General features: G+C 43.3%; 2 protein-coding genes across 2 annotated transcripts in view; both read left to right on the top strand.

The window, feature by feature from the left end:
* msh3 (mutS homolog 3 (E. coli)) overlaps nucleotides 1-22822 on the top strand; it is a 40581-nt gene extending 17759 nt beyond the window's left edge. The window contains exons 19-24 of the mRNA XM_079270455.1: nucleotides 251-365; nucleotides 787-944; nucleotides 7194-7380; nucleotides 18206-18338; nucleotides 18638-18806; nucleotides 22462-22822. Coding sequence (XP_079126581.1) covers nucleotides 251-365; nucleotides 787-944; nucleotides 7194-7380; nucleotides 18206-18338; nucleotides 18638-18806; nucleotides 22462-22543 — 844 coding nt within the window. The 3' untranslated portion in view covers nucleotides 22544-22822. The remainder of the gene's footprint in view (nucleotides 1-250; nucleotides 366-786; nucleotides 945-7193; nucleotides 7381-18205; nucleotides 18339-18637; nucleotides 18807-22461) is intronic.
* An 863-nt stretch (nucleotides 22823-23685) lies between these two features.
* LOC306778261 (ras-specific guanine nucleotide-releasing factor 2) overlaps nucleotides 23686-24054 on the top strand; it is a gene marked incomplete at both ends in the record, with an annotated part of 38508 nt that continues 38139 nt past the window's right edge. The window contains one exon of the mRNA XM_079269709.1: nucleotides 23686-23961. Coding sequence (XP_079125835.1) covers nucleotides 23686-23961 — 276 coding nt within the window. The remainder of the gene's footprint in view (nucleotides 23962-24054) is intronic.

Genomic DNA, 24054 nt, shown 5'->3' with positions numbered 1-24054 from the left:
GTGATTGATTGATATTGTGTTGCATTTAAATGTAGCAGTCAAATCGTTTTTTTTATTAGATTTGCAATATTGGACTGTAAATAAGAGAAAATTATAAACACATTGCACAATACTGGGGTGGGAGTCAGTTTCAGGGCCCTTGGTGTCAGTCACAATGATAATGCCTTTTCTAGACGTGTGTGTGTGTGTGTGTGTTTGTGTTGAATTGGTTGTGTATGTGCCCAACTTGCTGAGTGTTCTCTGTGTCCAGGCCAGAGGTGTGTGAAGGTGAGCGGCAGATTATGATCCGGGACGGCAGACACCCTGCCATCGACTTACTGATGGGAGAGCACAACCAGTATGTGCCCAACCTCACTGAACTACAGGTACACGCACACACACACACACTCACACACACACACACACACTCACACTCACACTCACAGGCTCATTCAGAGTGCTTCGAACAACAAGTTGAGCCAAAACACACAACGTTTGCTCATTGAAGGCAGTTCTGAAACAAATGTGTAACAGCCCTCACACACATAAATACACACACGATGCACACTCATACGGACTTGCATGGCACCGCACACACACCTCCTCGCTCAGTGCTGGAGTGGGTGTAGGTTCATTTTGCAACAGAAGCACAAGCCAATAGGAAGAGAAGCCAAGCTTTCAATCCACCCACCTCCTCAGCTGTGCAGGACAGCATGCAAATATCTTATTCGGTCTCTCGCATCGCCTTCTGTCTATGTCACTGTTATCCTCCTCTCCTCTCTCTCCTCTCCCTCTCCTCTCTCACAGGGCGATGGCAGGAGAACTATGATAATCACTGGTCCTAATATGGGGGGTAAGAGCTCCTACATCCGCCAGGTGGCCCTGATCTGTGTCATGGCTCAGATGGGCTCCTACGTCCCGGCCTCTGAGGCCCGCCTGGGCATGCTGGACGGCATTTATACCAGGTACGGACACAAATATAAATCTGTCTTTGGTGGTCTGATTTAAAGTTGCATAACACGGGATCGAGAGCATTTCGATTGCCTCTCAACGGCTCTCAACAAAGTGGCGCCTGACAGTGTTTACCTGAAGGGGCGAGCTGGAGGGTGGATGCTACGCTTCCATGATGCCGCCGTCGTTATCAGCTGTAGCCACCGTATGAGAGCGGTGCAGAGCGGCGGCCTTGAGCCAGCCAGCGGGGAGCGCTCACATGCACTGAAAGTACGCGCGGTCGGCCCAGCTATGTCAACAAAGCCCAGAGAAGCTCTGATTACGACACACACTCCCCTATATCTTTACATTCCAGATGCTCTGCATATCTTATATTGCTCCTTTAATGTTGCCACTTTACTGATGACCTACGAATGTTGCATCATTGATAAACGATTCAATGGATATGCAAGAAAGCTGAAGGTCTTCATCCGGACGGTGAATAGTGAAAACAGATTGTTTAAACCTGGTACTCTCAATGGACAACACACCAGAAATAGACATGATGAAACAACTAACCGATGCAGAGAATGACTATCACAATGATATCAAAGTAAGTAAAAGAAATTATACAAATCATATAATGCAGTCTCATCAAAAGATACAATTAAAAAGTGTTGATAATCTATTTCATTATTCAAACCTCTACATACTAAGGCATCACATTAAAAACAAAAAGCAATTGAATGAATTTGAGACACTAGATATAACCTGGTGAAGAGATGTCGGATATGACTTTGTATTTGTTGTGTAAGTACACAAGTTATAATTAAATGTTTTTGTGGGCTTATTTTTTTCATTCATTGATCAACTTATTGGACTACTCAACATTATTATTATTATTATTTAATATTATCTTCGGAGGGAGCAGAGGTATGTGAACATGTGGGATCTTTGACTGACGTGGTCTTAATCTTGTTTGATACTTTCAATAAAGATCATTTGGAAGAGATTTCCACTGGGACTTCCTCTGCAGCAGTTGTTTTAATCCGTTTCTCCGTTGAATAATTACATTAACAGCCACATCTCAGTCTAGAACGGAAACGCTGGTCAGCCCACAGAGCACACGGTAAACTGCTTTCATTGGGTCTACTTTCTTCCGAAGGAGTACTCTAAATCAAAACTGTTGAAAGCTGCGCGAGTTAACTTCGAAAATATGTTTTGTTTTTTTCTGTATTGTGATGAACTGACACTTAACTGTGAATCCTCTAGCTTGTGAATTGGCTCCATGAAGCAGTGTGGATGCCACAGAAACACAAGATGAATAAAATCATTTGATGCAGCTGCAGAGAAAAAGGCACCCAGTTTGCTCATAGTCTCTTGATGACACCAATGTGTGTGTGTTTATTTTCCCTGGCAAGCACATTGAAGATGACACCCATAAATAATGACACATTGAAAACGGGTTCATAAGAACCCATCAATGCATAAAAGCTCTCTTCTACATCCAGTCCTTCATGTAAAAGTGACAAAAGAAGCTAGAGTGTTTCTTGCTATTTATTGATGGACAAACACACTGAAGAAGTGATACCCGAGTGACTTTTTCTAGCTTTCGACAGGAAGACAAGGATAGTGACCATGACAACAGCGATGGAGCAAAACGCACCTTCATCGCTGCAGGTTATTTCATATTGGTCCAACTACACATAAGGACACAGGTGGAGACAAACCCCCCCCCCCCACCTCATTCACCTTGTTTTGTTTCACCTTCATCGTCTGTGACATGGTCCGGTTTATCTCTAGGACTGACACTCGTACTAGTCTCTTCTAATCCCACTGGCTTCCTCAGCACACGGGAGGAAGTGTGTGATGGGGTGGGGGTGGGGGTGGGGGTGAGAAATGGAAGAGTCAAGGCCTGCTCTATTGTTCCACCATGGCTCTGTACGATGCAGCTCTCTGTATCGTAGAAACCCTCAGACAATGAGGCTTTGTTGGAGAAGACCCCCCCCCCCCCCCCGTGCTGATGATTATTCTCATTATGATGAGAGTAGCAGTAAGCTCTGCATGCCGTGTTTCCAGCCCCGACTACATATTAGTGTGGAACACAGGCCAATACGCTGTACGGCCTCCGTTATGCTGCACTATGTCATTCGACCTAATGGCTTGCAGATGTGTGCAATTGTCTTTTTTTTGTTTGTCGAGGGTTTAAGCATGTTCTTATGTATTAACCCAGTGGGTGCCAGAGACCTGTCAGCACACCAACAGAGTGTGTGTGTGTGTGTGTGTGTGTGTGTGTGCGCTTTATTGCCGGCATTGAGTCCTGAAGGTTATAGAGCACATTCTTCCATCCCTTCATGGTTGTTATGGAAACAGCCAGAGGAAGCAGAATGTAAAACAGCGTTTTTGAAAAGGACCTTTTAATCGACCATGGACTCGTAGCAGTGATTATGTGTGTTTTACTAAAGTCTTCCACGAGCTCCCCTCCTCTCAGAAAATGCAGTGAGATTTTATTTTTTCTCTCTTTTCTTTTGGGGCCCAGAAACATGGCTCATACCCAGAAAGACCTCACAAACGGTTGTTAGTGCGTCGGGGCCTACGGGTCGCCGTGTGACATCAGAGACTGGACGGCAGAAAACTGCCTGCAACTCAACGACTCTAAGACGGAGGTCCTAGTTATTGCTCCAGAGGAGTTTGTCCCCATGATCAGGCAGATTATTAGTCCACTCTCCTCTGCTGCCCATTGCAACCTGCGCAATCTTGGGATTTTCTTTGATCGCTCCATGTCGTTTGACCCTCATGTTGAGCAGCTGTCCAGGTCATGTTTCTTCCATCTAAGAAATATCAGTAAACTGAGATCTGTAGTATCAACACCTGAATTAGAAATGATCATACACACATTTATCTCTTCACGCATTGACTACTGCAACTCACTTTTCACATCACTCAGTGTATCTGCTCTTAACCGTCTGCAGGTCATCCAAAATGCTGCCGCAAGATTACTCACCAGGACAAATCGACGGTCTCACATCACCCCCGTACTCCGATCTCTCCACTGGCTTCCTGTAGCATCTAGGATACACTTTAAAATTCTCACCATCACTTACAGAGCACTTCACGGTCAGGCTCCGGCTTATGTAGCTGATCTACTTCGCCCCTATTCACCCGCCCGCACTCTCAGGTCAAATGCTCTAGGTCTTCTGTCAGTCCCACGCACACGATTTAAGACCCGTGGTGACCGAGCCTTTGAGGCAGTGGCCCCGAGGCTCTGGAATGCTCTGCCTGCAACTCTGCGCCTCGCAGATACTGTGGATACTTTTAAAAGCCAGCTCAAAACCCACCTGTTTAGGCTGGCGTTTGTGTAAAAGTAAACCCATGTCCTAGACCTGCTCTTAAAATATGTTTTACATTTTTATTAAATTTTTTATTATTACATTTTTTATTTTTTACTTTTCTCTGTGTATATAATTTATTGACCCTAGGGTCACATTGTGTTTTTTATGCTTTTAAATGTCTGCTCTGTTAAGCACTTTGTGATATTATTGTCTGTGAAAAGCGCTATATAAATAAAATCCATTCATTCATTCATCATCAGCTACAGCGGTGTGGAAGAACGTCGCATCCTAAATGGTGTTGTTGCGGCGCTGCAGCGTCAGAGTGCTTGTGCCATCTTGTAGGCGACATTTAAAAAGTAAATAAACTCATAATTTAAACTCACACAGGATCAGTGGAGCAACAAAGGCTGAACCAAACATAAATATCAGAAAATAAGATAACTGGTTTTGCTGATCAATTAGCTTCAGTACACGGAGTACAACAAGAAAAACTAATTGTCAATAAAACAAGTCAAGCTTTGAAGGCAAAATCCAACCATGAAACAATCAAAAACAGCTTTGCGTGATGTTCTTGGCTCATGTTATTATTACCTAATGGTGTTAATGTGTTTTTGGAAAATATGCAGCTCAGCCACCTTCTCTGTCTGTACTCCAGACTAAACTCCATTCACAGCTCCTCTCTGTAACTTTTTTCACTTTGGGGGCTTTGATTTTGTTTAGTTTTTTTTGCCAAAAAACAAGAAGTTTTGATAGATTAGAATAGAGTGATGAAATAACTGGGCAATCTGAGAGCAACAAATTAATTTTGAGTTCCAGAAATACACTTGAAATGTGGCTAATCGTGTTTTCCGGAGAGGTGTGAGCCGGTGATGATGAATGACTCTATTTTCAGGATCGGTTTATTTGGCGGGAACGAGGACCTGGATGCAGAGCAGCGGGACAGCCAGCTGGTGGAGTGTGTGTGTGTGTGTTGTTGCTGTACGTCCACTCATCAATGGTGTGAAGGCCGCTCCATCTTTTCGTCCGATTCTCTCTTTCCTTCCTGCCACGCAGTATAGATCTGATTTTCATAATTGCCCCTGAGCCTTAGCATACATGCCGTCGCACAAACTATAAATTGGCAAATGAAATGCGGAAATGCGGCAAATGAAATGCGGCAGTTACCACGGCGTAACCGTGGTAACTGGTGTGCTGGGGGCTCCTGTCGGTGGTTCATTGATAACATGGCGCTATGTTGAAGGACAACCAAGGCGGGAAAAAGACAGATTTGGAGGTGAGGAAAAGAAGCTGACTGGCAGGGCATCTGTGAACCAGCTGGAGTCCCAGCTCCGTCTGTCAGCCTGTATCAGTGCTTCCAAACGGGCCGTGAGGCGTGTAAAGAATTCAACGTGTTGTCATTGTGTCTCTGTAATCGGTGATATGTTTTGACGCGGGCTCGATGGTTGGCAACATCAAAAGTGTTCAAGGTAGTCTCCTTCCACTTTTTGATCTTGTGTCACCCATAGCCTTTAAAGTTTTGCCTCCAGCGACGGTGCAACATCATCAACAATACTTATCATTACATGCCGTCTCGGCTGTGTGGGAAGTGTTGTTCCTGTAAAAGGTTTATAGCAGCAGATTAATGTCGACGCTTCTGGAGGGAGGCGTCCACATCATTTTGTTCACATTGGTCCAGCTACCCCTTCTGGAGCACCTGCTCAGTTCAAAGATAAAACCCAAAGTGGCCCAAAAAAAATACATCAAGGTTTTAGTTTCAATGAACGTTGATATTGATGAGTTTCATGGACATCAAATAACATTTGGAAGTCTGCATCCGTTCTGTTTGCGACAAAATGGATGTAAAGCGAATAATGATGGCGCTGAAAGATTATTCTTTTTTTTTTTTTTATTATTTCTTGGGGCATGTTAGTGTTGCAGAATCATTTTTTATTTCCTGTTTTTTTAAAGTATTTTTTTAATCTGCGTGTTCAGGCTGAATGAGGATACATCCTGATTAGTTGGAAAATAAACCCTGGAGGAATTTGACAAATGGCTGGATGTTAAATGCAATTAACCTCAGAAGAGAAGACATGTTTGTAAGCAGAGTTTCACAAGTCGTGGAAACAATGTTGAGAATTGAACGTGGCCCCTTCAAAAGAGCGTAATGTTGAGGCCTGGAGGTCAGACTGTGACTGTGACCGCGCCCTGCAGCTGCAGGTTGACTTCCTTGTTCTGCTTGGTTTAGAAAAATGAACCTTGCGGTGTTGTAGTTTCTTTCTCTCACTTTGTTCACACCCTTCCTTTTTCCATCTCACCTCTTCTTTTCTCGGTGTGTATGTAGTTGTGGAAGGAGAAGAGGAGGAGCGGGTTCACTGAGTTTGTGGAAGAAAAACACAAAATCTAAAAAATAATGAATCCAAACCACAGGTGGCATTTTTATAATCGAGGCATTGACATGAATTCTGAAAACAAATTATTCCCAAATCAAAATAATTAGATGATTCTGGCCTTCTAGTAATGTTCTGTGTTTTAGTATTTACAATAATGTTTTGTGCTTCATGACCACAACTTATCTGAAAATGGCACTTTCGTATTGTTCATTTAATTTATTTCTTACTGCATGCAACGTGTACTGTTGCTTTAAAATGTAGATGATCCACCCTCGCATTATTTACATCGGTGAGTTTATCAAAACGTTCCACAGCTTTCTGATACCTAAAACTTTGTTGCATGCAAACAATGACTGCATCAAGGTCATCTGTAAATGTAATTTTGTTTCTGTTAAAGGAGCTCAAAATTAAAGCGATAAAAGGGGTCAAAGTATGACGGAAAACTTTCAATTTAACCCTGAAAACGGACAACACAATCAGTCTGACGCACCATTTCAAAAACTGAAATGATTGTGCATAACTCTCTCACCCTTTCACCTTTGACCTCTGACTTGTCACTTTTGTCCTTTTGTGTGATCATCAGGATGGGGGCTTTGGACAACATTTACAAAGGCCGCAGTACGTTCATGGAAGAGCTCACCGAAGCCTCGGAGATCATTTTTCGCGCAACCGAACGTTCATTAGTCATCCTCGATGAACTGGGACGGGGAACGAGCACCCACGATGGGATCGCCATCGCCTATGCCACCCTGGAGTACTTCATCAGAGATGTAAGTGTGTGTGTGTGTGTGTGTGTGTGTGTGTGTGTGTGTGTGTGTTTGTAAAAGGACACTGTACTGCTGACATGGGGGAAAAAACTACTTAAAGAGAGAAGAAATAGAGACGAGAAACGAGAGGGAAGGCACTGATGGGACTATTGAGTAACAATTAGTGTGATATACCTGTCAAACACACATATTCGTCTTGTTGCTTGAAACCAGCCCAAATTAACCATCAAGCTAATGGCTTAAAGAGGTGTGTGTGTGTGTACGTGCGCTCATGCACGTGTGCGTATGCGCTTGTGCGCTCTGCGGACTGCCGTGATGGTTTGTTTGGCAGAGAGAGAGGAAGACGAGGCTCCAGAGGGGTTTCGGCAGCAGAGCAGCTCTCACAGACTGAACAGAATTGTGGACAATCTTGATCTATAATGTTAATAATGTGTTGGAGTGCAAGCTGCAATGGAACCAGAGAGAGAGAGAGAGAGCCCTAGTGTCAAGGTGTTCAAGACGTATGTTGTGCTGCGGCATGCCTCATTTGAAACTCACATAATGGAAGCTGATGACAGGTTGTCCAATGTCCACTTTTGCACTCTCAGTGGACCATGTGTGTCTGTAGGTGTCTGATCATCAGTTTCCTGCTTATCTTCTGGAAGCCGTCGTTAAAATGATGCGTACGGAAAGCAGAAGGGTACAATCTTAGCCAGCAGCCGAGGCAGTGCTGGAGACATGTGGGGCTCTCCAGCTGCGAGTGCTTGGAATCGGTGTTCCTGCGAGTGTGTGTGCGTGTGTGTGTGTATGTGTTTGTGTTCGTTCTGCTGGGATTATGTGTACTGGTGCCATCAGGAGCCCCATTCGGTGTTTCACAATGTTGCGTATCTCCATTTTCAACAAACCAGTGGTACCCTGAGAGAACGAGAGGGGAGCGTGGTGTTTATCGGGGTTATCGATACCATTAAGACATTGGCGAGTCAATCGTTGTCCCCTTTGTGTTGAACTTTGTGTTGAACAAACACTCAATGCCATGAGCACAGAACACCCATTCTTACAGTTTGACATGGGGCTGCATGTTTGAGGTTGTGGCAACAATTAGGACACACAGCTGTTCATTTTCTAAGCTATTTACACTTCTCCTGAATTTTGTATACTGTAAAAACCAGTTTGTTCACCTTGGATGTTTTCTAATTTGCCTGTCAACACCATTTAGATTTATATCTGCTGTCTCTGTACACTTTGACAAGTCAGTAAAAAGAATCCCCAAAAAAGATGCACTGATCAAATCATTGCTCCCAATTGATCAAATCACACATGTAATGTGAAAAGTTTCACTTGCTGAAATGAACTCTGTGTTCTGTGGAGTCTTTTAGCCTATTTTGGGTCCTAGTTTTGGTTTTTGGGGCTCTTATCAACTTAATTTCCTGCAGCAGCTGGTGGACTCGCTGGTGAACATAATGAAGCAGCAAAAGAGACAAATTATTCGAAAGAGTTTGTGAAGACTAAAATATGATGAATATAATAAATAAATAAATAAAAGAATATCCCGTAATGATCTATTATTACCTGTTCTTTTTTTATTTTTCTATGCGGTCACTTTTCATGTCAATTGACATGCCGCGTGTCCTGCAGTGACAGCGGAAGCCACTAAAAACACTGCCGCTTCTGTGACTTAACAAGGCAAGGCAATTTTATTTGTATAGCACATTTCAACAACAAGGTAATTCAAAGTGCTTCACATGAAACCATTAAAAGCATCAAAACATAAGGCAAATGAAAAGAGAAATTTAAAAACAATTAAAGAAACAGTGTATGAAATAAAATTCAGTAGTAAAAAGTAAAGGAGATTTAAAACATACATTGAAACAATAATCGATGTCTCCCTGAGACATTACGCTGCACGCAATCAACCATACACTGCCGCAATTCTGCAATTACTCGCACACAAACCACGTCTGGAAAAGATCTCTGCCGATCTGCGTTTTATAGTGTACGCCTTGCACGAACTCGGTCCCGGAGGAAATGGCGATATATTGTGCAGTCCTTTTAAAACCATTAAAAGCATCAAAACATAAGGCAAAAGAAAAGGAGATTTAACAGCAATTAAGAACAGTGTAAGAAATAAAATGCAGTAGTAAAATGCAGAAATGCAGGAAATTGATTAATATATTAATTGAACGTGGTTCAATTAAAGGCAGCAGCAGATCAGAGATGTGTTTTGGCCCTAAACCATTCAGTGCTTTGTAAACCAACAGCAGGATTTTAAAGTCAATTCTTTGTTGGACAGGAAGCCAGTGCAAAGACATCAGAACTGGAGTGATGTGATCCACCCTCCTGGTCTTAGTGAGGACTCGAGCTGCAGCGTTCTGAATCAGCTGCAGCTTTCTGACGGACTTTTTACAGAGACCTGTAAACACACCGTTACAGTAGTCCAGTCTGCTGAAGATAAATGCGTGGACAAGTTTTTCCAAATCCTGTTGAGACATAAGTCCTCTAATCCTTGATATATTCTTCAGGTGATAGTAGGCTGATTTTGTAATTGTCTTGATATGGCTGTTCAAGTTGAGGTCAAACAGACAAATATGAACGATGCAATTTTAAAGATTAGACAAATCCAACTTTTAATTATTGGATCCTGGAAGCGCTCGCTTCACCCGGAGGAAATCCTGCAGCTGCTGGTGTTACTGCCGTCAGGGCTGTCGCTTCTCTCGGGCCAAAGGATTTATCAACGCAGATGGTCCACGCTGGTCTCAGGGAGCACGAAATGTAATCTCGCACTTGAGGAACTCTTGTTTGTGAGCTACAAAAAAAACATTGATTCTATATTCGCGGCCTCCTGGCGGTTGTGTAAGCATGAGCCAGAGGGTGCAGCTCAGTGACGGATACCATTGATGGGTTTCTGGAGTTTTACCATTGAAGTATACGTACTCCACTGCTGCCTTCTGGATGATCAAAGCGTACAAGCTGCATCCAATGTGAGAGCTGGTATTTGTTTATTTTCTGTTTTCCAAGGCCTCAGTCAGAAAGGGTCCAAACTGAGTTACCCCCGTTCAAATACAGACGAATAAACATTTATCTTTGAAAAGCTCCTTCCAGTTTCCATGTTCAGACAGTTCCACATTCATCTTTGGACAGAATCGTGGTTGTTGTGTAATCCTGCTGGAAAACGTAGAATGAAAATGTGTAAGTAGCAGAAGGCAGCTGCTGCTGGCAGGAGGAGGACGCTCTCTAACTACCTGTTGTATAACAGCATTGATTTGTCAGAGAAGCCTTGCTATTAAAGGAAAGACAAACAAAAGAAGTTCTGCTGTACTGAGGCCTCCTCGGTACAGGGCGACCCGCTCAGTATTTCACGCTCCCTCCTCTTCCTCCTACTCGTCCTCCTCTGCCCCGTCCTCCTCTCCTTCCTCCTCGCCAGACTCGACTGTTGGCGTCAAGAGTCAGACTGCTCCTCCTTTGGCTCGGTTGTCATGGTAACGACGCTTTCCCTGCCCCCCCCGGCACTCACCTGAGCGGTAGTTGATAATGTAGATGGCTTTCATAACACCACTCGATAAAAGAGACAGCCTTGACGCAGGAAGAGAAAAAGAAAGAGAAAATCAGGAAGGAGCGAGGACCACAAAAAAAAAACTTCCGGTGAAATCACGACCGGCACACGACTCGGCTTCTAGCTGTGACCTCACGCTGTCCTCTTCTTTAGCCATTACTCACTCTCAGACTCACTCAGACTCTCACTTTTATTCACGCCAACAGCAGGTCCTGTATTTAGTTTCACACTAAGCTCATCACCAAACATCGCTCGCACCATGACTCAGGCTTGCATGCGACTGCATAATCTTTGTGATACTGCTCTGTAAAAATAACTCGATAAACAGGCGGAATCAGTCCCAGCTTTACACTTGGACTCACTAGAACTCACTTTTGGCTGCACACTAATGGGTACATTTGCATCGCTCCACGTGGGCGTAAATGGTCTGATTTGCTCACGCTGATGCACAAAGCTCCCGCCAAGACCCGGGTGTGCTCCACTGACTCTGCACTGTTCTCTTTCTGCTCTGTACTCGAATGCGGCACACGGAGGAGAATGCCAGTCAGTCTTTCCTCTCAACTCAGTGTGATGGCATTCCTTTGTCATTTGTTCGAGCTATGGCAAGAACATTAATACGGCATCAAACAGCTATTTGCTTTACACGCTATATACAGTGAGCAGGGAATGAAGTCGCTCTCCCTCTCTGTGTGTGTGTGTGTGTGTGTGTGTGTGTGCGCGTGCGCGTGCGCGTACATGTGTGTTTGTACTGCTATTAGCCCCGTTAGCTGATAGCCCTCTCCATGTTGAGAGCTGTGTGGAGGCCATCCCTCGTTCATAGATATGCTCTGAGGAGATCGGGGGGAATTGAAACTTAAGAAGACCAGACGGGAGAAGGAGAAGAAAGACAAGAACATTGGCAAGCATGCATGTTTTCTCATGTATCAGAAGCACCTATATCATTTATATCTTTCACAGTAGATTATCAGTGTGTTTTCTTGCTAGATTCGCTGCTGGTATACACGGAGGAAATGGACCAGACGCCGAAACGATGTTGTTTTTTTTTCTGCCAATCCCCGTCCACGTAGTTACAAAATGTTGGATGTGCATGTTCAGCTGAAGCCCTGCAAAGGACCGTGTCTGATGGTGGGACATCACTTTGGCCGCGCGAAGATGAATTCTAAAAGGCATCTCAAAAATCCTAAAGACAAACAATGATTGTGTTGCTCATAACTTGCGTCCACACTACGACCATAAGCTTTGATGGGTAGATGGTAATTCTTGTTAAGTGGTCGCTAGGCAAAACTTAAACATAGGTTTGGTCTAAGAACTCAAATGCCTTGAGACATGTTGATGTCACAGACTCAATTGAACTCTATCCATCAGGCAAGATTAGTGTTGTTAATGGTTCATTATTCATTTGTTCATTTACATTATGTGGCAATTGTCATATTCATTTTATTCTGTGTTCTTTTTGTGACTGCAAAGATTGGTAAATAAACTTTTCCTACGTGATATTGCTTCTAATAGAACTCAACGTTGGGGTCTGACAAACCCAAATTGAGTGATTTGTATGGGGCTGCTAGTAATGATTATTTTATCCATTCATCTGCTTATTTTTTTCCAAGATTTATTGATTCATTATTTTGTCTAAAACAATGTCAAACAGTAAAACATGCCCATTATAATTTCCCAGATTCCAGATGTTTTGCTGCTTATAGTGTTCGACCGAGAGTTAACAGCCCAGACATATTACAATTACAATCATATCAAACCCTAAAAGCAGCAAATCGTGTTCCGCGCTCATCATATTCTGTGAACAATAATTTAAATCAGAATAAAAAAAATCAACTATTCGTGTCAGCCCCTTGATTTGTGATTCTGACATGAATAAGGACAAGTTAGTCAGAAGTCTAAACAATAGTTCTCTTAATGCTGACACGGGCACAGCTTGCCTGCTTTCTTCTCAGAACTTACTTTCTAACACTGACTGTTGTGTGACTGAAAAAGTGCAAGTTCTCTAAATCAAATTGTTAAATCTGTTCGGTGTCCTTTTTCCCACTTGTTGAACAACAAACAGAGAAGAGCATCCTGTTCCCACTAATTGGGATGAAATAAATTTTCCAAATTTGCCAATCCAATAAAACTCAAAATTCGACTCCAAACTCCGCCGATCGAGACCTCCATGAAGGCAAAAACTGACTGACCAGCAAAAAATGACGTTGCAATATATACATCTGTTTTTTTTATTTATCATCTTACACCAGTTATCAAAAATGAGCAAACTAGGCGGAGGAGGAGATATATTTTACTCATCAAATTAAAACAAATTGTAAATTCAAGCAGTTTTCGCTTCTCTTGCTACTTAGGATTCCAGCTCTGCCCTGTGAAATAGATTACTGTGCCGCATCAACTGACCATCAAACTTTACTGATTATACTTCATTAATGTCGCCTCAACATATAAAACGTTGTATATGGCCGTGTGTTCTATTCTTACAGCTGTATAACAAGGGATGCTGACCATTTAAAATATTATTCTTTACTTGCATAGTCATGCCAGCAGACCTACTTCCCTTAACATATTTGAATTGGCCAACTATTTTAACAATCATTGTAATCATTTTACCATATATAACTAATATTAGATCTTTTTCATTTTTAAACTGGGAATATTAAATCCCAACTGATGCTGACTCTAGTGACATCACTTGAGGCAATTTATCAGATGTGTCCTTTGTGCCAAGCGTGGAGCCTAAAATTTCACATAAATGGATGCAAAATAAATGTTTCTCATTCACCCTTACTGGTCAGAAAAAGCACAAATGCTGCACCACGTCCAGCTGATTTTTTCAGGGACGGGGACATAATTGGACAAGTGACATTTGTTTCTAAAAAGCCAGTGTATAATTTTTCCCTCTGAAAGCGCCCTTAAGCGCTGGTCCATGTCGGCATCCTTAACAGTCAGTCCTACAAACACAGTATCTAAAGGAAAGGCCATCACCTGCGCACCTGTCACTGACCCTGACTCAGATCACTTCGGCCAGGGAGAGAACGAGATTGACTCGCAGCCGAAGTCAAAGGTCTGGTGACACACGCACGCACCCACGCACGCAGCATCTCAGCGAGAGCCTTGTTAGTTGTGAGGCGAGAGAACAGAGGGTGTTGACTTGAGTCGGAATTAGATTTGTGTCTCATTGGATAGAGAGAAGGAACAAGACAGAGAGACGACAATAGTGGTGTTGACCCCTCCGGCCCTTTTCCTCGGGATCGGATCACCGGGTGGAAAGCACACTTGCATGCGCACATACACTTTGACAACGCATCTCTACAGGTGTACAGTGAAACTGACACCAATTTGAGACGTATTACAGGAGAGGAGGAGGTGGACGAGGTGACACAATGCAGGGAAAGTGTTATCCGCGGGCATGTGGCCGATCGGCAGTCATGTCTGTCAGACATGCTGTTTCTATTTGAACCTCAAGTGAGCCGAACACACAGCCTGTCCCATCTGGACAGGCCTCCTTAATGTCTGAGCGCTCCAAGAATCTGTTTAGAAACATGCAGCACATTTCAGCTTACATTAGGAGTGGACATTTATAGATATTTCTGCTTTTTCAAGTCCCAGACTCAACCCCAATCTTATGTTTTCGTCTATATCATAATTGGGAAATTTTAAATCACACACACCATTAAACCTGGATCATATCTCAACAGACGGTCACTAGGCCTTCAGTAACGTTTCTTCTAGGGCTCCCGTTTCTTCTAGGGCTCCAGCTATTTTTTTCTTTTCCAAATCAATTAACGTAACTTCACAAATCTTTTAATTAACATCAGATCAAATGACGAGGTGTTGCTTTTTAGAGGCAAACCGGCAGAGAATTATCAATTGACCCTTCAGTTCCCCACCAGCCTACAGAGACGTTTAATGTCTTTCAGCTCATTGTTTTGTTTTTCTGGCCTGCAGAGTTAGTGTTTCGGGTCAGTCTCACACAATCGGCAACCTCCGGTTCTGAGAAGTGAAGCCAATATGGAAGTGTCTTGAACTTGCAGTCTTCCTAATAGCCAGCAGGGGGCGACTCTACTTGTTTCAAAAAGAAGTCTGTTCGTATAGAAGTCTATGAGGAAATGACTACTTCTCTCTTGATTCATTACCTCAGTAAACATGGGTTCATGTTCTCAATCTCTAGTTTCAAGTCTTCTTCAATGCTAGTAATACATTTAGTAAATGATGGTTTATTTAGAGTCAGAGAGACCATAAAACAGGGTTTGTTTTAGGGAGGGGCTACCTTGTGATTGCACTGTCCGGTCCTAAAGTTTACAACTTTAACCCTTTCACAGTGTGTTATCAGTTCATGAAAGTTAATTGTAACATTTTGGTTGGCTAAAAATGTCTTTTTCAGCGTGTTCTTAGCTCCACCCTCTCAAACTCAAGGCTTCAAACGGCAGTCCACGAACCAATAAGTGAGGTCAAGGTGACCACGTCTACTTCCTATGTACGTTCTATGGTTGCACAGCTCTCATCAGCGTTGTTTCATACTAAAGCAGTCAGATGTTTTCAGTTCAATATCTCTGATAAACCAACTGTACAGACAAGACTAAATTAAAATGTAGGTTTATTTAATTGAACTGGAAAGAATGTTTTTAAACTGCTTATTCACTCAAACCCACTCTATAGATATGGATGTGCAAGATCATAGATTCTGCCACCAGCTGATTGTTTTTACATAATTCAAACAATTATCTGATCGTCAAAATTGCCCCCGATGAATTTTCGGGTTGCTGACTAAACGATTAATTGATTAATTGTTTCTGCACTGATATCAGATTGTCAAGCTCTGCAGAACACGGCTGTCACCTCACCCAGGGTGGTCTGGTAATGAGCTGCCATTAGCGCCTAATCAGCATATTATCAAGGAAGCACGCTCTGCTTTTTTCGGTGTAGGTGGACAGGAATGATTGAAGTAGCTTATGTGTGTGTGTGTTTGTATGTGCAGCCATACAGGTGTGCAGGTCCGTGTGTCTTTATTTAAGGCATGTGGGAGGTATTACTCGTGACGGGTGACCTTTCTAAGACCGAGCGGGTAGCGCGACGATCCCGGAGCCAGCCGAGTTCTGCAGCCGCCTGTCTGCTGCGATGATGTAAAACACGGGAGCTCACACACTCTTTGCTATCGATACTGTCATCATCAGACACAGTGATTATTGATACTGACGTTGAAATATTGAATCCAGCTTTATTTCATCAATACTGCATGTATGCGTTTGCACTGGTGGGTAATATCCACAAAGCTCAGCACACTGCAGGGTATGGAGGCGGTTAAGTGACTCTGGGCCAAAGTACGGTAGCTGTAGATGCGCTTTGTTTTTCCAGAGACAACTTTTGCTTAGTTGTGGCAACACAGACGGTGTTACATAATGCAACATTTGTTATGATACCTACCATTTGGTCTTTTCTGTTCTTTTTTTCCCGCCTACTTCTCTCTTTTGTATGAGGCTGAAGAAATCGTAAAATAAATAATATGATTATTATTTACAGAGAAGAAAAGAAAAACGTTTAGTAGAATTGAATCAAGTTCTCAATGTTTACGATTCATAATAATTATATTGTTGTTGTTTTTTATATTCGAATGGCTTTGCAGATTTTTCTTTTTTTTTCTCATGGCATAACAGTGTCTGTCTGTTGGTTGGTCCACCTTTTGAAGTATTTCAACACTTATTGGAGGGATGGCCATGATGTTTTGAACACGCATTCATGGGACCCAGAGGATGAATCCCATTGACTTTGCTGACTTTTCCTCCAGTGCCACCAGCAGGTCAAAGCTTCCACTGAAATATCACAGTGGTCGCTATGATTAATATAAATCCACATATACTTAAGATCCCTCGTAACAGACTACATGCATAATCATTTTGTGCAGCTGAATTTTGTTTTTCATTATCTCCTGCCCTAGTTCTTATCTGGCGGCCCCTAACAGTCATCTCACGACCCCTTGTTGGGATCCCGAACCCCAGGTTGAAAACCACTGACTTGTGTCAAGACATTTCCGGTTGTAGTCCGAGTGGCATGGATCAATCCTGTGAAAGCAGGCGTTGGTTGAATGGAGATAAACAGTCGTGTGGCTACACCGGAACCACAGAAATGTAGCCCCTTGCCCCCAGAGGCTCATCCGTCGTCAGATTGATACCCGATGGGTTCCGAAAACTGGATGGGAGGGCATGTAGTTTAAGAAAGACCTTTATGTCCTCCTCAAGATGAACTGTAATAACTGATGCTGTCATCAGGTCAAAAATATTTACATATTTATAGCAATATATAAAGCAACTACAAGGAACTTTCATTTTGTGTGATTTTCGCAGTCCCTGTGGACCAAAGCAGTAGTGTTTTCCAGAGTCCTTTTAGAAAGACCCCAAGCAAAGTGTTTACTTATGGAGGTCATATAGAGGCACCAGTATTAAATAGTTTCATAAGCAGTGAAAAGTTCCTCACAGTGACTTTAATAAACATACTAAACCTAATGACATTCCCATCAGCCTTAGGTGTACTTTGTGCTAATTAGCAGATATTAGCATGCTGACATGCTAAAGCGTTACATGCTAACATTACGCTACACTTCAGCATGTAAGCATCGTCATTGTGTCGTCAGGTTTGTTTATCTTGTGTTAATGACTTCACCTTGTTTATGAGAGTGTTTCTGTTTCATCGCTGCGTTTTATGGGACCTTGGCTCATTGATTTTCATGTGTGATCATTATTCAATCAACAGGACCTCTCTGACTCCGTGTTGATGAAATGCAATAAGCATCCGGGTGTGTTCAACAGATGAATATAACAAGTACAACGGCAGTGCCTTAACGTTTACTGCAGTTTTGATATGATTTTCTTGCCTGCATTTTGTGCACACTGCGATCAGATCCTATTTTTTTCACAGGCACTCTGCAAAGCTGGTGAGTAGGTGGGAAGGTGGTAGATCTATTGTCAGTAAAAAACCAAACACAGCAGGTGGAGGGTCACCACGAGCGATGTTACTGTACAGCCTGTACTTACTTTTCTTACTTTTACCCACCAGAGAGACGTCGGAGACACAAGAAGTGAAGAGTTTCTCTGGCAGGCTGCTATAGAGCAGCGACTGCTTCCTAAAGCCGCGCTGGATATTTTCTCACCAATGTCCACACAATGCACAGATCGTATTCACACCTGGCTGATCTGCAGTTTTCCTGATCCTTAACATCTAGAAAAGCCTAGCACACACAGTCTCTGGCAGCTTTTTCGACCCGGCATCAGAATGTTAACACTTCTTTCTCCTCCTTCCTGTTCTTAGGTGAAAGCCCTCACCCTGTTTGTGACCCATTACCCTCCTCTGTGTGAGCTCGAGCGGGCGTTTCCTGAACATGTGTCCAACTACCACATGGCTTTCCTACTCAATGAACCTGACATCGCCGCTGACACTGACGGTATGTCTGTGTGCGCATATGAAAAAGATTTTTTGGGGTTTGATTGTTGCCTTGCTGGTCAATCTAGAACAATCTTCTTTTGGCAATTTGTAAACCATTATCTCTTGGCAGTTGTAGATTTTAATGTATATACATATATGTGTGTGTGTGTGTGTGTGTGTGTGTGTGTGTGTGTGTGTGTGTGTGTGTGTGTGTGTGTGTGTGTGTGTGTGTGTGTGTGTGTGTGTGTGTGTGTGTGTGTGTGTGTGTGTGTGTGTGTGTGTGTGTGTGTGTGTGTGTGTGTGTGTGTATGCTGACAGATGGAGAGGTTCAGCCAGAGTTCATCACTTTCCTCTACCAGTTAACTGAAGGAGCTGCAGGGCGGAGCTACGGCCTGAATGTTGCCCGATTGGCTGACATCCCAGACCACATACTACACACTGCTGCACGCAAAGCCAGAGAGCTGGAGAGCACGGTCAACGCCAGGAGGTACGGTGAACACGCATGTTACCCCGTGACCATTTATTAAAGGGGCACGTAACTCATTTTACACACAAAGATCAGTTTGCTAGTCATGGGCAGCACAACTCAGCCTGTGAGAAACATTTGTATGATATATTCTGTGGCTCTCCAGAACTTATAACGTAAAGCCTGCGTTACAAACAACAAAAGTTGTGAAAGATGTGGGAGTTTACCTGGCAGGGAAGGGCCCAAGTGTGGGCATACAGACTGAAAACTGCGCTGCGTTAACACAACACAAAGGGGCTGTGTTGTTTGGGGGGTGTTTCTTAGGGTGCCGCTGAGACAGTGAATTCCAGGAAGTCCAGATTGAGGAACGGATCTGTGAATTTGAAGGCTCATCAGGCGCCAAAACACTGCACAGCAATTAGTTATGCAATTATTTGATCTTTCGCAAGGTAAACAGTCGAAAAATATGCTGTTGACGTTACAAAGTAAACTGCCACAATGCAACGTCAACAAATACATGGTAAAGATAGCGCCTGGGCCCCGTTCCTCGTACGTGGCGAACTGAGTTAGCCGGATCATTTTCAGGATAAGATTACATATGTCAGGCTTTTCGGTTCCACGAAGCAAGTTTGGCAAAATCACCATAGCAACACATCCATAAGCTTGAACCTGCTCCAGCGCAGGCTAACTGAAGGTAGCTGGATAAGCTGCCACTCCCCCGGAAACAATGGCAGCTCCTGTCATATACGGTAGTCTAATGCGCTTGCGCATATACTGGGGGTTATACGGGAGTTCCGGAAATGCATGTAAAGTGATACACACATCATGATGACTTCCTATACGAGTGCTATCGATTCTGCCGACAAGGAATCATTTATTTACAGACCTTCTGGAGCCATACATTGAACACCACACGCCGCAGCCGACAGACGGTCTCACAGACTGGATGCAGCCTTGAGCTGTTGTGCGAGTGGTACGTTGTTGTACAGTGTCTGCGATGCGGAGAACATGGGGAAAGCCGCTGCATGCCGTGCTGTTCGTAAAGTTTATTTGGCACTTAATAAACTTATGGATGTGTTCAATACATCACCATGCCACATATTGTATTGACTCACCATTCTGAATTGTGTGTGCTTAGTGTTTACTTGCTCCCATGTCCTCTTGATGGCTGGTTGCATACATGAGGTTGAAAGCACTCATAATGATGTGACAGTGTTATTAGTACACCAGCACATCATTATTGTAGAAAATGATTGAGGTGGACTCATGATAAGAATAGAGAGAATCACACACTATTTATTTTCACTGCTTCAATTGATTGAATTTGTGATGATGAATAATAATACATACATACATACTGATCCGCCCATACACAGATTCACACACACATATTCAAACTCCTAGTTCTATATGGTAATCTACACATACATGTATATACACATATATAGTAGGCTACATGATACATAAGGGCATACAGTACATATATCCTCATATTAAGTCGTATCAGTTAGATACTCTTTGGGCTTGTTTTTATCTACTTATTCTGAAAGAGTTGAGATAATTGTTTTCGCTATAAGATCTCATTCGATGATGCATTTCATTCAGCCTACTGCCAGCAGGCACATTTAAAGAAACATAATCTGATTGATTGGGGTGATGAGGCACTTAAAATGAGCCGATACATTTCCCAACACTTACGCATTTAACTTGTCTGAGATATTTTGCCGTGCTTCTTGTCTAGCCCTCGCAGCGGTGTTAGACTTTGCCGTGATTACGGTCTTGAATCCTCATATGTGTTCATGATCATCTCCTGCTCGTCAGCGGAGTAAAAAGAGGCTCTTTCTTTGACTTTATTTAACATTGTACTGTTAGAAGATCATGGTTTCGGTGATCGACGCTTCCCCCTTCCGAAGTACGACGGACACGCGCAATTATCCTGATCGTCTGGTTCGAATTAACGAGTGTTTGAGCGAGGATCAGCCTTGGAGAAACCGAGATAGCCTGACATCAATCATCGGGTGAATTTAGGCTGGCTTATAGGACATTTGATTTGTTTTGCTGGGCGACCCTGTTTTTGTTAGGTTTTTTTTGCCAGAGCCCTTTGCATTGGCACTGTTTTCACGGACTGGCCTCATTCAAATGAATGGGGGCTGAGTTTTTCACTCCGGTCTGAATGCAGCTTATTACATAAACACTATCTAGATGCATTTTTGGAAATGCAGGATGTTTGTGGAGCTTGACCCATATTAAAGACTAAGAGTCAGACTAAGAGTCAGCCTACGTCGGCCTCTGCTTTCATTTTTTGTTTACTTTTTTAATCCGTCTCTCACAAATCCAATACTTTATGGGAGTTTAATATTTAATCCTGGAGTATTCCTTTAAACCTTCTGATCAGTTCCTGTGCCTTTGGAGAGTTTCTTGAACGCTTTTCAATATAGCTGGTGCTTGACAGTTGAAAAGAGTGGAAACTGCTCCACCGACACTAAATTGAACTTGATTTTATCGTTGTGTTAAACGCGTCTGAACCAGATAATGCACCAATATTCCCGGATAATCGGGCTAGGTACAGATAACTGCAGCAGCTCAGACCGAGGAGGAGAGACAGACCTAAGAGCCTGTTGTTATGATAGGATGTTTTCTGCTACGTAATTCCTCGACTGCTACAGAAAAGAAAATTGGCCTCTTCTATTCTGAGACATGCAAAACCTGTTCAGTTTACTTTAACAATGTTTTGATGTCGACTTCATTTCAGATGCTTTCAGAGGCTTAAAGGGATGCAGCTATAACCGCCTCTTGACTGTCCGTTCACTACCAAATGGCTAAAAAAAAAGGCTCAGAAAAGTGCAGTGTGCACTGCCAATATCTACTTTCGTTTAGCTGTGTTCGCGGTGAAATATTCCTTCAGCAGATTTTTTTTATTGTTTTGATTTTAAATTAATGTTCGTAATTTGTTGTAATCCAATTGTAATGAATATAAATGTGCTGGTATTGCTAATTAAAACCAATTTGAGTACATTTGAGTCAAACATCTGTCATATATTTTCTTCCAATTGGGTCCAAATCATGTTTTCCCTTGGCTAATTTCATTTTCCAAGTATTAAGAGGAATGCACAAGCGCACACCAATAGGGAACGCAAGAGAAAATCTATATTTTTAAAATGCTGACATAGACAAGGTTTTTCTATGAGGATGAATCACACACTGCCAGGCACAGGTGTCCCGCTTACGATTGAGTTAGGAAGCTGAATACGGCACCGTCAAAGCGTCAGCGTATTGCATTTTCTCCAAATACGGTCTTCCATCTCTGTAAATTTGCACGCCGCATCTCCTCGCTCTGTAACAGACAGACTGCTGGGAGTTGAGTGCTGCTTAAGCCTCTTCCTAAGTAATCCTCACCATATGAAATATCTGTCAACACACACACACACACACACACACACACACACACACACACACACACACACACACACACACACAGCCATACCGCTCTGTCAATGTAATCCTTCTTATATGAAATGTTTGTCTTGTTGGAGGGAAGCCATGCTGAGCACAATAATCGCACACAGAGGAATTGAGCTGCTGGTCGGTGGTTAAGAACAGGGATTTCATTTCACACGAGGATATACAATGTCTACAATATTTAATTTCAACAACATTTCTGTGTCTTCATCTGTAGGAAGAAGAAGAAACTTCTCTCAGATCTTTTGAGCATCTCGGACAGATCGTCCCTCACGGAGTGGCTGCAGTCAAACTCTTGACATCGCCGCAACAGTAGTCAACGCCACGAAGAGGAGAGAACCCAGCCATCAGTGGAAGAAGAATATACAAGGCAGAAGTACAAACTTGATCCAGAGAGGACTCATCACTGATTGGAGTAGAGTGGTTGTTGCGGCTGTCTTTGCTAGTGAGTGTGTGTGTGTGAAAAGGATTTAACTCAGCTCAACACCATCGTCTGTACTGTAACCTAATTGTCAGAATATCAATTAATACCAGCGGATCTAGATTTCACCTGTACCAGGCTATATGTGGCATAAGTGTGTTTGGTTATTAAATGAGGAAAAGAAAAGACAAACGTGTCACACCTGCTGTCTTTTGACTCTACGCATCCTTCTTTGTGTCACTATGTGGATACCTACATTACCCACAATGCAAATAGGCCGCTGACAATTTGGTTGGCGATATGGGTGTTATCAAGTGCCTCAAGTGACATCACATAAGGCCTTTTTTCAGCTCCCTCTGGTGGCTCAAATTACATTACAGTCATTTTTAGCTTTTACCCAAAGCGACTTACAATAAGTGTATTCAACATCGGTATTCAAGAGAACTACTAGTCAGCAGAAGTCATAAGTGCATCTCCTTGTTTAAACAATGTACAGCCCTACTCTCCTTGAGAGAGAGAGAGAGAGAGAGAGAGAGAGAGAGAGAGAGAGAGAGAGAGAGAGAGAGAGAGAGAGAGAGAGAGAGAGAGAGAGAGAGAGAGAGAGAGAGAGAGAGAGAGAGAGAGAGAGAGAGAGAGAGAGAGAGAGAGAGAGAGACGATTAGATTACACTTTATCCGGTCTGTGATTCTGTCACTTGAGGGTTCTCTCCTGTGTGAACGACACGCCTCTCGCTTTGTTTGTTTGTTTATAATAGCGTGTATTTTTTTTTTTGGTCGAGCGGTATGGATTTATTTTAGTGCTTGTGGGACTCGGGCGTCTTCACTATGAGTTCCCGTGCAGAAGCGCTCCCGTCAGCGGGGCAACTTTTGGGTGCGCCGCAGCGCCGCTAATCCGCGCGTCTCTCGGTGGGGAAAGTTCACACGCAACCCCCGCCCCCCCCCCCCCCCGGGCGAACATAGACTCGCGGTGAAAGCTCCGCTCGGCCCACTCTTCCCCCCCCCCCCCCCCGTCGTCCAAAAAATGCAGAAGAGCGTCCGCTACAACGAAGGGCACGCGCTGTTTCTGTCGGCGGTCGCGCGTAAAGAGGGGACCAAGCGCGGCTACCTGAGCAAGAAGACGGCGGAGAACAGCCGGTGGCACGAGAAGTTCTTCGCCCTCTACCAGAATATACTGTTCTACTCCGAGAACGAGCAGAGCGCGAGACCTGCCGGGATTTACCTGTTGGAAGGATGCACCTGCGAGCGCTCACTGGCGCCCAAGATGTCCACAACTGGGAAGGAAGCGCTGGAGAAACAGGTGAGAGTTTTAAAAGAGCGGGGGGATGAATGTTCCCACATCTAATCTGAACTAAACTAAACTTTCCCAAAATATGCCCGAAGAACATTATGC

This window comes from Melanostigma gelatinosum (assembly GCF_949748355.1).
Source record: "Melanostigma gelatinosum genome assembly, chromosome: 6".
NCBI classification, from domain to species: domain Eukaryota; kingdom Metazoa; phylum Chordata; class Actinopteri; order Perciformes; family Zoarcidae; genus Melanostigma; species Melanostigma gelatinosum.
The sequence above is the reverse complement of the archived record's forward strand: the minus strand, read 5'-3'. Positions and strand labels throughout refer to the sequence as shown.